Raw genomic sequence first — 14,191 nt, 5'->3', positions numbered from 1 at the left:
ATCCACATTTCAATTAATCACAAGAGTTTTTTTCTCCATGCAGGAGAAATATGAACTCATGTGAAGTGTAAGGGCAGGCTAGTACAGTTCTAACACGGGGGGTGTAGATGCTTTGCTGGGCACAAACCCCAAAGGAAGGTGATCAAGCAACTACTCTGGAACTATTATCAAAAGGTGAGAATCTAAATGAAACACGGTCATCAGTAGCACCCATAGGGCCACAAGAAGACAGAGCACAGCACCACTTGTTTCAGCACAGAGCAGTTTGCCACTCCTGTGTTCCCAACCAAAGAGATAAAAGGGGCTTTAAGCCAAAGAAGCTATTAGGAAGCACAAGAAAAACTGCTGTTCCTCAGCAGTGTTGATCCACAAAACAGAGATGCCTTTAAATGACTTATAACATGTAAATTTATCATATATTTAACTAAAAAAAACAAGGAGACAAGAAGGCATCAGCGGCAGCATATCAAGAAACAGAAGCGGTCATTTTAGGTTTGCTGTTTCTAACTGCCTTCTATGACTTTGCTTATCAGATAAATCACAATACAGAATTCTAATTATGAATCCTGAGATGAAGAATTTGAGCTTGAAAATGCTGAAAAAAAGGAAGCAGTGGCAACAGGAAGTGAAAAGCTGCTACTCAGGAGAAGGTATGAAATAAAAGAAGTACAAAAACCTGTAAAAATAAAAACTCAGCGTTGCATTCTTAAAATTAATAAAGACATTTCTGGCTCAAATTCAACAAACATTCCCTATCCACAACCAGTTAAGCCTGTCTTCAAATTTACACTTATAAGTCCATAAATCCCAATGCACTTTTAAGAGAATTTCTATGAACAGCATTTGCTGAATCAGACATCACTGTAAGAAGTAAGAATGCACAGGCAGAGATACAGAACAAGTAATCAGGCAGAACACAAAAAGAGTTTTCACCTCTTTACCTTGCACTATCTGCCTCATGCTGAAGATACAAGAGTCTCTGTGAAAAGTAGGTTTGTACAACTACTTCCATTTATTTAACTTGTGTAGAGGAAATCTTAATTGTACTGAATCAAACAGACAAGCAGTCATGGTCTCTGGTAACTTCAGAGGGAATGATCACACATGTAAGGTAATTTAAAATCGCTTAAGATATGTGAACAAAGGTATACCCTTTCCATACCAATCTTTCTAAGCAAAGCAGATTGCTAACTTTTTTCACTGCTATCTAGCTCTAGCTTTTCATCAACACAGCTCCAAATAGCTTATGGCCAAGTGTGAACTCAAGACAAATGTCTAAAACTAACATAACCCATGGACATTAAGACTAAAGTCATAAACAAACAAAAATTTTTATTGGAAATGCACAGTAGCACTCCTTTAACAGCATAGGTTTGTAACAAATTCACTCACAAGGCATTTGCAGCACACCTGTAATTGCAAGAGATAACTCATCACGAAGATGCTATCCTACTTGCTAAAATCAGCTACATAGCATCTTTGTATGATAAATCTTCCAGCATCAAGCAGATTTTTCTCTTTAGTTTTTAAATTTAATGACAAATTACAAATGGGAGACTCAGTATGTTCAGTAATTTAAATTGTCTGAATAAAACCGAGCCAAAAGTAGGAGGCTAAGAGGGAGTAAGACTGTTTAATAGCCAACAAAGCCAAACACATTGCACTTTTATCCATGCATGTAGCTGAACATCACAGGGTTTAGATATTCAATAATCTTTTGAGTTGTAAGTTAAAATAATTGACCAGTTCTCATTTCTAAAAGCTTGGCAAATGACCCAAGTAAAAGCATTTATTTCTACTGAATAGAGAGTAATAGCTTACTTTAAAATAAACAAGTTGCCTTGTTCCAGAGATCAAACAATAACAATCCTGAAGCAGTGTAAAAAAGCCTATGTAGTCAACCGACTGGTGAAAGAAGTTTAATTTCAGTGACACTCTTTATTGGTTGATGTGATGGCCAAGCACTTTCCTACACTTCAAGAACCACTGCACAGGAACTAGAGTAGCCTACTTCCAACAATTCATAGTTGAAAGTAACTGATAAAGCAAATTAACCTAAATTGACACGGACTAGGATTTCATCCCATACTGACTGGGCAACAGCATATTTTTTTTTTCTTAACTCTTTAAAGGCATATTACATAACCTTTCCCACTTTTTCAGGATGGTCTCCAAAGGTTTTGGCTTCAAGAGCATGAGAATATAAATAGCCTCTTTACTATTATATGTCCTTCTCAAGAACTGACATAATTGAAACAAAAAATAAAAGATATTGACTACTTTCATTAAAATTAAGCTACTTCTATTATTGTAATGAAACTGGAATTGATAAAATTCTATGCTAGACCAAAATGTTTATAAATTTGATTTAAAAGAGTATAGAGCTAACTAATTCATACATTTCAGACTTCACAGAATGCATTAGCTACCATAAACTACTGATTTATCAAGCTGTAGTCAGTTTGCAGATGCCTGTTTCACTGTGTACTCTGAGATTTTAAATCACTACTCAATCGCAATTGTTATTTACAAATGTTATCTTAATTGTGTGAACAGACAGTAAAGACCTCATTTTTCACATCTCCTTTGTATTTTGTAGCATCCCTCACAAATTGAACAAAATGTTGTTTTGCCTTTGAAGTAAAACCGCCTGCTTCCCTGAACAAATAGACATAAGACTGCAGTTCTTGGATTTTGGCATCTATTTCTGTGTTAAAGTGGTAAATTTAAGAGGCCAGATTTAAAGACGCCTTAGACAAGTCTGAAGGGCTTCAGTTCTCTTTAAATTGTCAAATTACACCTTAGAAAGATTAAGCTTTTACGTTAAACACAATCATCTGCTTCAGTGATTTTTCTTTTAAATTTTAGTGTTGGAAAGTCTAGGATTCGTCAGAATGACCATATCACCAACATTACTGAAAGTCTGTTTCCCATTACTGTTCAAGTTGAAAGATTTGAAAATCTGAGCCACTCGTTTGGCCTTGGCATCAGTTTTCAAGAACAAACTCAAACTCAACTTTTGACAACATTTATATTGATTTATATTGGAGAGTAAAATCCTTTATCTACACGGTTCCCTCCCTTTCTTTCCTATCAACAAGTTAATCTCAAAGAGGGAGGTTTAACAGATGAGCTCATTTAATAGTTCACTGCTACTGAAAGCAGCAGTTCATTCTCTCTTACTGCCAGCTGGGCGGTCCCACCTCTTCTGCACAACAGGTTTAACATTCATCCAGCCAGCTCAAGCTCCCTAAGCTCATAAAAAAACCTATCTGTAATTCAGTTATAGCAAAACAGGCTCACAGAAATATGACAAGGCAACTGAAGCATATGTCAGAAGTGGGATAAGCAAGAACAGCTCTTCACTGGTAGCAAAGCTGTTGGAATGGTTTAGCCTTTCTTGGAATGTTGCCCCAACAACGTAACATATGGCAGCAAACACATTTCCTACCTGCTTCATGTGCCTTCTCAGGCAAATGGTGTGATTCTTGGGGTGGTCCTATGCAGGGCCTGGAGTTGTACTTCAATGATCCTTGTGGGCCCCCTCCAACTCAGGATATTCTACGATTCTATGAACCACCCCACAGTAAACGCAACAGTGAAGACTGAGAAGACTAACAGCTACTTCTTTTGATATATGCCCTGCCAGCTTTCCAAAATTTTTCAGTTTTTAACAAGTCAGGACCTATTAAATGAGGTGTTTCAACTCTCCTTTTCTAGTGGTCTACAGTCTCCCTTGGCCATTTTGAAGTGGTATTTTTTTCCAGGCTGCTCTTTTCAACTTGAAAATCATACAGCAAGGTTTTTAGGGTTTGGTTTATGTTTTGGTTTGTTGTTTGTTTTTTAATTGAGATTTAAATTTAAAATTGCTTGATGAAACTACAGATCTAATTAAATTGCTTTCTATTTTCCAGTTTGTTTCAGCATTTTGAACCAAGAAAAAGGCCCTAACTACCTCATCACTTTCCTTTAGCATTTTAAAATAAAATTTTCATTTGAAAATAGAGATTTTCATTGGTTTTTCTTAAAATAGAAAATCCTTATTGACTACACATTAACACAGCACTTTCTCAAACTTTTAGAACTGTGCTGTAGAGCAAAGCTGGTTCAAAGAAGTGATTTTATGACAGAAAGTTCATCATTTCTATATCTTCCTCCTCAGCAGTGATGAAGGCTGGCAAAGGAAAACAAACCTACCACAGAAGCTGAGCAGAATACTGTTGGACTTGAAAACTGCAACAACACACAGCATTAAACCAAACTGTGTTTGCCTTCAAAAAAATCAGTGTTTTCTTCAGCTTTCTGTTCATTTGAAAATGGTTTCATAAACAATACAAAAGATAATAAGGAGGCGGGTGATGAATTATGAAAATGTCATTTTGGCTCCAATTTTCAGAACGAAAATTAATTTTAGGTGGCTATACTGCATATTCCTTAGTACACAAGAGGAAATATTCCACAGTGTGTAGAGTCTGGCAGAGTAAGAATGTGTAACTGTCCTTCATTCAGCATGGAGAAAGCCTTTGTCAAACAGATCAAACATGTGAGATGTTTGATCATCATCATTTTTGTTCACCTCAGAGCAAAGTCAACCACCTCTTCCCTTCACTAAGGAAGCCATCATTTACCTAAAGCAGGTTCTAAGTGAACACAAGTAAGTTATTCCTTGCCCCAGGTCCAAAGGACTAGAACAGTGCATCCATTCTGTTTGTTCTAGAATCCCCACCTTTGACATATAGCCATGTCAATATGTTTGGCATTAAAACACACAGACTACTAAACCACATGAAACAGAAACGTAGTGTTGACTGAGATCACCCTTTTTTGAAGGGACAAAAGTATGAACCCCTAACTGAAACCTGGGGGGGGGGGATAGGCAAACTGACCATCAAAATCTACACTGGCACACATGGGTTAGAAGTATTTTCAATGTGTCCTGCAACGTTTCCTACACTGTGAGTTTAAAAAAGAAAATATTAAATATAAGATATCCAGAAGATTGCAGCTATGGATGTTGAAAATATTTCTCCCTTAGTTCACTTCTCCTGTCTTAATACAAAAGTTACTTACGAGAAACTCACAATAAAAACACTATTTAGAAATCAAGCTTACCAAGATTCACTTGCAAAAAGAGGTTTTACGAAGTACATCAAACTCTTTCCCTGCAGACAGAGTACCACTCTCTGACAACCTTTATGGTGACACTTTTGTAAGAGATGGCTCCTCAACAAACACAACTTCTCCACTTTCTTGTTTTATTATATAGAGTACAGTTAAAATTTTGCTGGACAGTTCCAAAACGATCATTTCTTTCAGAGGTGGTAGAAAAAGAAACATCCTTGTGTTCAAATACATATAAATACCAATAAATAACTAATATTATCTAGTATATATCATTAGGTTTTAGGCTACTGTCAGCTTAGAGTTTGGGGCTACAGTTCATGCATATAAATCAAAACAAGCTCCTAAGCCTCCTCAAGAAAGGTACTGCACTGCATGCTCTTCCAAAACTGAGGGAGGGTGTGGAAGGGAAAAACAAAAGTAGAAAATGAAACATTATCAATATCTCAGACTTTCCCTGCCGCTCCTCATCATGTTTTTAAGTAGGTCACATGTGGTCTCTACACAGTTTATCTCTATCAGGTTGTGAAAATGAGCCAAAACCTGTGGTTTTGGTAAGATGTGTTTACAGTCAGTACCTGCCTGTATGATTTATAAGCCAAGATACCATAGTAATAAAGGATTATAAACAGTGGAAAGAATACTTAAGAACTTTTTCAGGTGTTGTTTGGGGTTTTTTTATGCTGGGCAAGTTTTAGAAACCTGCAAGCCTGCTTTAAGAAGAAAGAGAAGGGAAAAAGAAGCTACCCAAAACACTCAAAAAATAGAAATTGTATGCACATTAAAAATCAGAACTGTGATTTTCCCATTTGTAGCTATTACCACATTATGGTCAAACTATGGTCAAACCCTCTCTTTTGCTAGAAGAAAAACTGCCCCATCAGGCGAACTTGACAAAACATAGATGCCTTTCTGCCTCCACAGTAAAACTGTGGAAGCCAAACATCTCAGAGCATGTGACTCAAAGCATTTGCCAGGAAGTACGCTTGAAAATTTCAGTGTGGAAGGGCTACTTAGGGACTGCTGACATCTAGTGCCAACACAAATGGAGGTTTCCCCGGTGGATGCCTTTGATAGATTCCTTCATGAGGAACAGACAGTCCATCGGCCAAAACAGACAACACATACTTCAACAATATTCCAGTGTGAAAATACCATGGAAAATGGTGTTATGAGATTTGCCCAGCACTGTAGTAAGGATAAGATTGTTTAAGTCCTCTAACTGCATGCAAACCCGAGAACAACACGAGCTGTAGCTAGTACAATCAGAGATATAAAAATACACTGACACACACATAGGAGCACGCAGTTCTGACTCTGACCAATAACTTGTGACAAACCAAGGCAGAAAGGCTGGCTAGCAGAAAAAGATTTTGACAGCCCTGTAATCAAGTTCACTACAGAGAATTCTGCCCATTATGATTATATCAAATTTAATTTACTAAGATGAACTTCAGAGGCAACACAGAGCAGCTGTATAATTCTTGACATCTGCTTGGATCTACTAACTATCCATTTTCCAAACAAATATGAGCATGTGAGCTCTTCTAAAAACAAAACAAAAAAATACAACTAATAGTTGGCATTTGCTAAGTGTAAAATGTAAGCCTAAAGGAGTTTAAACTCTTGCCACAAAGCAGAAGAATCTCCCATACGTTAGATACAGTGCTGGACATAGGCATACTTCCTACAAAACTAGGGCAACAAGGCCATCCCAGGTTAGTCTTCAGAAGGTATGCTACCTGTAAGGGTAACCACACTGAAACTGCTGCAGCATAAAAGCATGCAGGAGTATATTCAGTCCACTACAGGACAAACTCCTCTCCTTTCTGAGAAAGAAAAGAAAGAGTAAAACATTCCCATTTCCTGTTATATATAACTGAAGTTCATGTAGGGCCCTCTACATAAGGCTCCTGCAAACAACCCATAGAGAAGGCTATAGAGCAAGGAAATCATCTGGAATTTTTAACCAGCCTCTAAATTTAAGGCCCAGCAGACTACTACATTTCTTGAGCAAGTTCTTCAAAGCTGATGGAGGAACTGTAAAGCACGAAGGGAAAGAAAAGGAGACCATGAGAGTGAGATGCTTGTAAACTAGCTTAAGATCTTGTTCTTCAAATGCAGTGTTTTGCAATCACCTATCAAACAATCTAATCATAGAGGTACCTAAGATTGCAAATTCCTAAACTGCAGGTGAGACTTAAGAACCACAGACAGGAAAGTAGCCACTTCCAAATCTTTCACTCGTCAACACTATGAATGGCTTTTCCAGATTTGAGGACAACAGGATAAGAAAGCTCTTTAACATACTGGTGCCAAGATACAGTTTACCATGTCATTATCACATGCAATTGCTGCATTTGAAGAAGAGGGGGTTTTTTCCTGGAACTTCAGAGGAAAATTTCTGTCTCTGTATCATGGCCTAGTAGATAACATAAAAACACCTTTCATTAGAGAACACCAGAGTAGTATTCCAAAAACGCATAATTCTCATGATAGGCATCCACTCACTTCTCTAGTACAACAGAGGGAACCAGAAATGAACAAGACAATCATGCATACAGAAGGAACCATGGAGGATTCAGATCCCAGAGAACAGTACAATGGAGCAACCAACTCATAATATTCAAAATTCCTATGCAGCTAACAAGCAGAACATATGTACGTAAATAGCATCCTGCAATATAACACGGCAATTAAATGGCTTTAAAATGCTTAACTGAAGTTAAAGCTCATAGTATTAACTGATCCAGCTCAGGGCTCCTCAGCAGAATGGATAAAATTAAGTTATCCTGCTACAGATCTGAGATAATGCAAATCAAGTAACCACAAAATTAAAAAAAACTGGAATAGGAATACACTGCAAAATGTATAGATGATGCCAGGCTGAGCTGAGGTTATTTACAAAAAAAGCCCACACAGGCAGCTTGCTTAGAAAGCTACTGCAACTGGTTTGCTTAGGGAAGTCTATGGCCAGTTACCTGGACACAAGCACAAAATTTTCTGAAGGAACTCAATCCTGAAGAGCTCTGGGAGCTTACTATCTTTGGCCCAGTTAAAATCTTACAGCAGTTCAATGAACACAAGCATTAAAACAGAAACACCAGTGCAAAACCAAAGCATCAGAGACCGCAAAACAAAGTTGCACTGAGCATGCACAGTGCATTACAATCATAGTTATGAGGTTAAATCAGTGCAGCTTCCTTTAGTGCCCTGATATTTACTCAGTGTAAGCACGGCTTAATTAACAAAGTTTTAATAAAAGCCTGGACTTAGTCAGGTCAGTTAGTGTAGCAATATCACCGATTTGTTAAAAATGAAGCGGGTGGGTTAATGCAAAGAAAAATCTTAAACTTATCAAGTAAATTGTGTGGCAACAAATCAAAGCTTCCCATTAGTATCAAGTCACGCTTAGATTCTGCCACTAGTCAACTGAAGATAAACACGGTTGTATCTTGCCTCTTTATAAAGAGAGAATGTGTCTCTACCTACTCAGTCTCAATTATACTTCTGAGGACAAAACAGACCATAAACACACATCCCCTGATATCTTCCAGCATATGACAACACTCCAAAACAGAAAGCCAAGAAGATCTCTTCCTCCAGTGTCTACCTTCAAGAGACAAAGCACATTCTTCAGCCTATTCTATTCAAGCTAGAAATAGCTCAAAATATCTTCTGTCAGTACATTCAGAAAAACTATTACCCAAGGGGGTGGGGGTATTTTGTTGCTTTAAAAAATAGAGCAGCTTTTTAAGTCTTTGATACCAAGCAATCTGAGCATGCAATTGGACACCAGTATTTAACAAGAGTTCAACTTACTGATCTTCAGTGCTTTCACATATCCATCCATTTGCTTCTGATACATAGTGGTTTTTTGCATTTTCAATTATAACTAGCAAAGTGCAAATGAGTTCTGTCAGAAGTTTTAACTAGTCTACTTACTGAACAGAACAGGGAAAAGTAGTCTCCCAGACTTTGTTACCGTAAGTAACATTTGACAGTTAAACAGCTTCACTTTTTAACGTTCAAACTGAGCTTGCACCGTTTGGTATTTTAAGAACAAAAAAAAAAAAACCAAACAACCCAGTACACTGAGAGACAAGCCTTAAGGTGCCTTCCCCGCCGCCAGGTCACTTGTGGAGCTGAGCTGAGCTGCCATTTCACAAAACTTTAATATACACCCTAGAGCTCAACAAGCCTCAATGTTTGCCCAAGAACTGGGCTGAGCCACTTTTGACTTAACAGCATCTCCAAACTGGGGCACGACTAAACCGCGGGTGCGGAACGCCGACACTCACTCACCCACTGGCTGCTGAAGTAGTCGAGCCCCTGGCAGATGAGGCGGGCGGCCTGTGCCAGCAGCACCTGCACACCCAGGGAGCTGCCCAGGCAGTACAGCCCGTAGAGCAGCGGCCCGCCGGCGCCCAGGAGCAGCAGGAGCCGCCGCCGCCGCAGCACCTGCTCGCCCAGCGCCTCAACGCCGTAGTTGGCGAAGCAGATGGGCAGGAGGAGGGCGGCCAGCAGCACGGGGGTGCGGGAGCGGTGCAGGCGGCGGAGCCAGCGCCGCCCCAGCGCGGTCAGCGAGGTCTTGAAAGGGTGCAGGAAGGTGCCGCAGAGCACGGCCCAGAGCAGCGGCCGCAGGAACGCCTCCAGGATGAAGTACACCAGGACGGCGGCGCCGCAGCACAGCCCCGCGAACAGCAGCGCCCCAGTGTTGTAGAAGGCCTGTTTGATCGGCTTCTCCAGCCGCGGCAGCGACATCCCCGCCGCCCCGCCCGGGCCGCCCAGCGACAGCCGCGGCATGGCCGCACCCGCGCCCTCCGTGCCGGGGGACTCGTCCGACCGCCGCTCCTGCATCGGCGAGGCCGGAGGGGCCGCGCCGGGACCCGCGTCGGGACTCGCGGCCGGAGCCGCGGCCGGAGCGGGCGGGGGCTGTGCTGTGCTGTCAGCCATGGCACGGCGCGGGTACGGGCACCGCCGCCGCTCCGGCCCCGCTGCCAGCGGGCGACGCGCAGCTGCCGCGGCGGCGGGCGAGGGCTTGGAGCGCGGCCGGGGCTGCCGGAGCTGAGGTGGCGGAGAGACGGCCCCGGCTGAGGTGCCGCCGCCGAGCGGCTCCGGGCACGGCGCGGGCGTGCACCCAGCCCGGCGGGAAAGGGGCGGTGCCGGCCGGGAAGGGTGCTGGGAAACGTAGTTCCGCTGCGGGAGAGCTGCCGGCCGCGCTCACTTCCCACGGCGGCAGGACATGAGGGGCTGGCCCGGCGGCCCTTATCCCGCCGAGCGCGGGCCGGGGCTTCCCAGCGCCTTCCTGACATTTGCTGAAGAAGGCCAAGGGCGGGAGCGTGGAATTGCCCAGCAGCTTGCTGCATATCCTCATCCCCATCCCAGAAGTGCAGCCCTGTCGCTGTTGCTTCTTTAAACGCTTTCCTATCCCTACTGCTGCTCTAGTCTCGGGGAGCAGAAAATTCGGAGCTTTGGAGTGTCATTCAGAGATTTGGAGTGTCAGCTGGAGGGCAAGACCGGTTAGACTCTCTGGAGAATTTTGTCTTGTCTGAACATGTTCTGGCACCAAATCATTTAACAAGGAAGCATCTGTGCTTTCACTGGGAATCAGGCCCACTGAAAAGGTAGTTGTTCTGTCTGGTTTTTTAGATCTGACATTTGTGATATTTGGCTGCATCAAGTGCTTTTTGCAAATAATCTAGTGAGGAACTAATTTCCTGCAGCTGGCATACACCAAATCTCTGAGTCCAGGCATAATAGCGACAGCTAACATTTTACAGGTGGTCTAAATGCCTCTCTAATAAAGACACTTGGTCTGAGCAACTTTTACATGGATTGAAATCCGTGATATTTGAACTAGCTCAGTGCTGGCACTGCGCTACTCAAAGTTTTCCCTTTACAGCTTAACACAACCCTTCAGCAGGTACTAAAGCTATTGCTAATGCTACCATAAAACCCTCAGAGGGATCTTCCTCTTTCTTTTAAATGAGAAGCAGTGTCTACAACATAGTACTGAGGTCACATACCTCTGAACATGTAAAAAGTCAACACAGGAATTTGGGTTTTTTTCATTTTTATACTTTTGGGGATTTACATGTGTGTTTAACCTTATGTAACTTAATGTTAGATCAGAGTCCGCCAGGACTTTGATGAAGCATTTCTTGCATAATGGATATGTTCAAAAGCTAACATTACCCTGAACACAACTGTCTTTAACTTAGAAAGTGGGAATACATCTATTCATAGCCAAGCTTTTTAATGCAGAGCAATACAAAGACAACAGCAAAGGTAGAGGTTTTTCCACGCGCTTCTTGGAACTCTGTTGCATCCAGAAGCCCTAGGTGGAACTAGGTCCAGCTGGTTTCCTAGAGCTTTCGCACTGCAGTCCTGGCTTGTCCGTGCTGCCAATCTGTTCCTGCCAGTTACACAGAAGTTCATGCTTGTAAAGGTTCCTCTTAGCTCCTGCAGCTACTTGTTTTCCTTTGCTGAACAGATCACAAGTAGATTCAACAAAGTGCTTTAATTTTATGTATTTATAAACCTACAGGCACTTCGTTTGATCCTGATGGTGATGAGGCATTACAAGCAGTTGTCCGTATGAGAAGCTTTTATTGAACCTTAAACTGATACCGTCACTCCCTGCTCTTTGATCAGATAGATCTGCCTCCTGGCAGGGTGCTGAAATAGATATCAAGCACGCATCACTACCTGAACATTTTCTCTTTAGTTCAGAAGCATGCCAAACTCTAATGGCTCATTACAACACATTTTATTGCATTAAAGTTCAACTAGCAAGTGTCAATTAAGATTTACGCAGGGGACAGCAGAGAGTTGAAATCCTTCTGTTAGCTAAACAGAGACGCCATCAAACCAAATCTTCATAGGCACATCCTTATTCCTTTGATTTTTCTTAACAGATTTGGGTAGCCATGTTCTTCAGGAAGAAAAATTAATGTCACCTCTTTGACTTGAGTGAAGCTATAAATATTGATTTACATAAGCCGTGGATTTTGTCCCTACTATATAAAACCATTCTCTTCCAATTATAGTGTTTCACTATCCTTTATAAACAACTAAACCTATCATAAAGAAAAAAAAAACAAACCCAAACAACAATGCAATAAAATAAAGATTTCTAATTCATGTATTACCACCACATGAATACTTAAGAATAGGGACATGACCATAAACATCCAAAAAAAATCTCTGAAGTGACAGCTGAGGGAGGATCCGTGATCTTCAATCTTCACAAGACACACCCCAGCCTCTAAAACTTAATTTCACAACAGATTTCAAACACCAACTGCAGCCTTAACAGCTGGGTTTTGTCTAAGATTTGAAACAGTAAGAGATTTTAGATTAGACGCCCATTTCGGTACAAATTGCACTGATACATTGTGATTTAGGCATTTTTATGGTCGTAGATAAGTAGCACACCTCAGGCTCCTATACCACCAGAAATTCTCCAACAGTCTCTTCAGTTGTATTTTTGCTATTAGTGATTCTTCAGAGGGGAAGAGGGGAGCAAAGGAATACTTTTGCACCAGTGCAGAAAAGATGTATGCACCTTAAAGTACACATGTGGTAAGTATTGACAGTCTTTGGCACTCTTCTATGTGGAGGGAAGTATAGAATGAGGTATTAGTAAGAGATAAACTCGTAACTTCTGCCTGCTTCTGCACTAGCAGCCATGATTTTGTGCAGTGAAGCCTTTTGAGTCCCCTTCAAGAGACTACAGACACCCTTAGCTCTTTATTTACTTGATGTTCTGTCAACACAGACCACAAGCTGTCTTACACATGATACCAAAATACTGGGTGCTGAGGTGGCCACAAAGCAGAGGAGATAGACAATGGTGGCAACAGCAAGTTAATCACTATTTACATCCTAAGTGATCACATGAAGCTATGAAATAACTCAGAAATGAAGCCACAAGGTGTCAGCACTGGCCTGCGTGTTTAGAAAACAACTTTATCCTGCTTGAGGATAAAGCAGGATAAAGTTGTTTACCTGTGTTTTTAACCTGTGTTACTGAACATTTGTGAAATGTTAACCTCAGTTGAGGTTAATCTCACTTCATTAATTCACCTCAGTTTAATGACAATGTTATACGATCTTCAGATCAATGAAAAATACTCAGTATAAACTACTACAGTTTCGATAGTAGCAGAACAAAAGAAAAAAATCTTAATGTTAAAGTTAATGATTAAGATAACTTTGTATCTTTATGTCTGCGAATCTTGGTCAGTATAAGAGGGGAATGAAATACATGGTTGTAAGGCATAGCAGTCAACTGCACGTACACAAAAATGTTTAATCAGTAGAAAAAGCATGCAAATAGCATGAGTAAGACCTGTGGACCCAGAGCACTATCTTTCAGGTTAGCCCATGTGATAGCTGTGTGCACGGAACAAGAGCTGGATATACAGTGATCTGATAAACAGAAGAATGTTTTGGATTCATCGGGTTTGTGACAAAATGCCTTACTGATCCATCAATGGTTACATACCACAAGATAAACAGAACATAATTTAAGACCCTCTACTGGGTATATTTAAGGTCTCTATTGATCGTGATTGCTTGGACAGTGCACAAGTAGGTGACACTCACGAGATCTGTCCTTTCTTGCACCCTGCAACTACAGGGTAGCAATACTACAAACACAACAAACAGACCACACAGTGTAAAAGCAATACATTTCTTGTTGCCCTGAGCCAACTTGTCTTCTCAGCCCACCAGAAAGGAGTTAAAATACCTGTTCAAACCTGAGAGATCTCAGAAATCGAAGCATCTCTGTTTGAGAGACTTCTACAGCTGCTTTTGCTTGCTGAGTATGATGGGACTTCCTCCTCTCTGTTGCCAGTCTCTAATATCATTTAATTTTCTTCTTGTCTGCAAAAGCCTGTTCTGACTGCTTCAGGACCTGCTCTGTCTGGCCAAGGAATGTCTGGCCAGTGATGACAGCAGATAAAGAACACCCAAATTTGCAACTTGATCATATTTGTATCAAAAAGGTTACAAAAACACAGCATAGAGGTCAACACAGGAAACTCTACATTCTATATAC

The 14,191-nt window shown here is 41.1% G+C and overlaps 1 protein-coding gene across 3 annotated transcripts in view; it reads right to left on the bottom strand.

Annotated features, from left to right (window-relative positions):
* Positions 1–10,269, bottom strand: part of TMEM245 (transmembrane protein 245) — a 76,371-nt gene extending 66,102 nt beyond the window's left edge. For 2 of the 3 annotated variants that reach the window (XM_032681893.1, XM_032681902.1), the window contains exon 1: positions 9,427–10,269. In XM_032681893.1, the coding sequence (XP_032537784.1) occupies positions 9,427–10,077 (651 nt within the window). In that variant the 5' untranslated portion in view covers positions 10,078–10,269. The remainder of the gene's footprint in view (positions 1–9,426) is intronic. The other variant, XM_032681882.1, reaches the window with a different exon arrangement.
* Positions 10,270–14,191: the final 3,922 nt, after the last annotated feature.

This window comes from Chiroxiphia lanceolata, chromosome 1, assembly GCF_009829145.1.
Source record: "Chiroxiphia lanceolata isolate bChiLan1 chromosome 1, bChiLan1.pri, whole genome shotgun sequence".
Lineage (NCBI taxonomy): Eukaryota > Metazoa > Chordata > Aves > Passeriformes > Pipridae > Chiroxiphia > Chiroxiphia lanceolata.
Note: the sequence above shows the minus strand (reverse complement) of the source record. Positions and strands in the feature narration are given on the sequence as shown.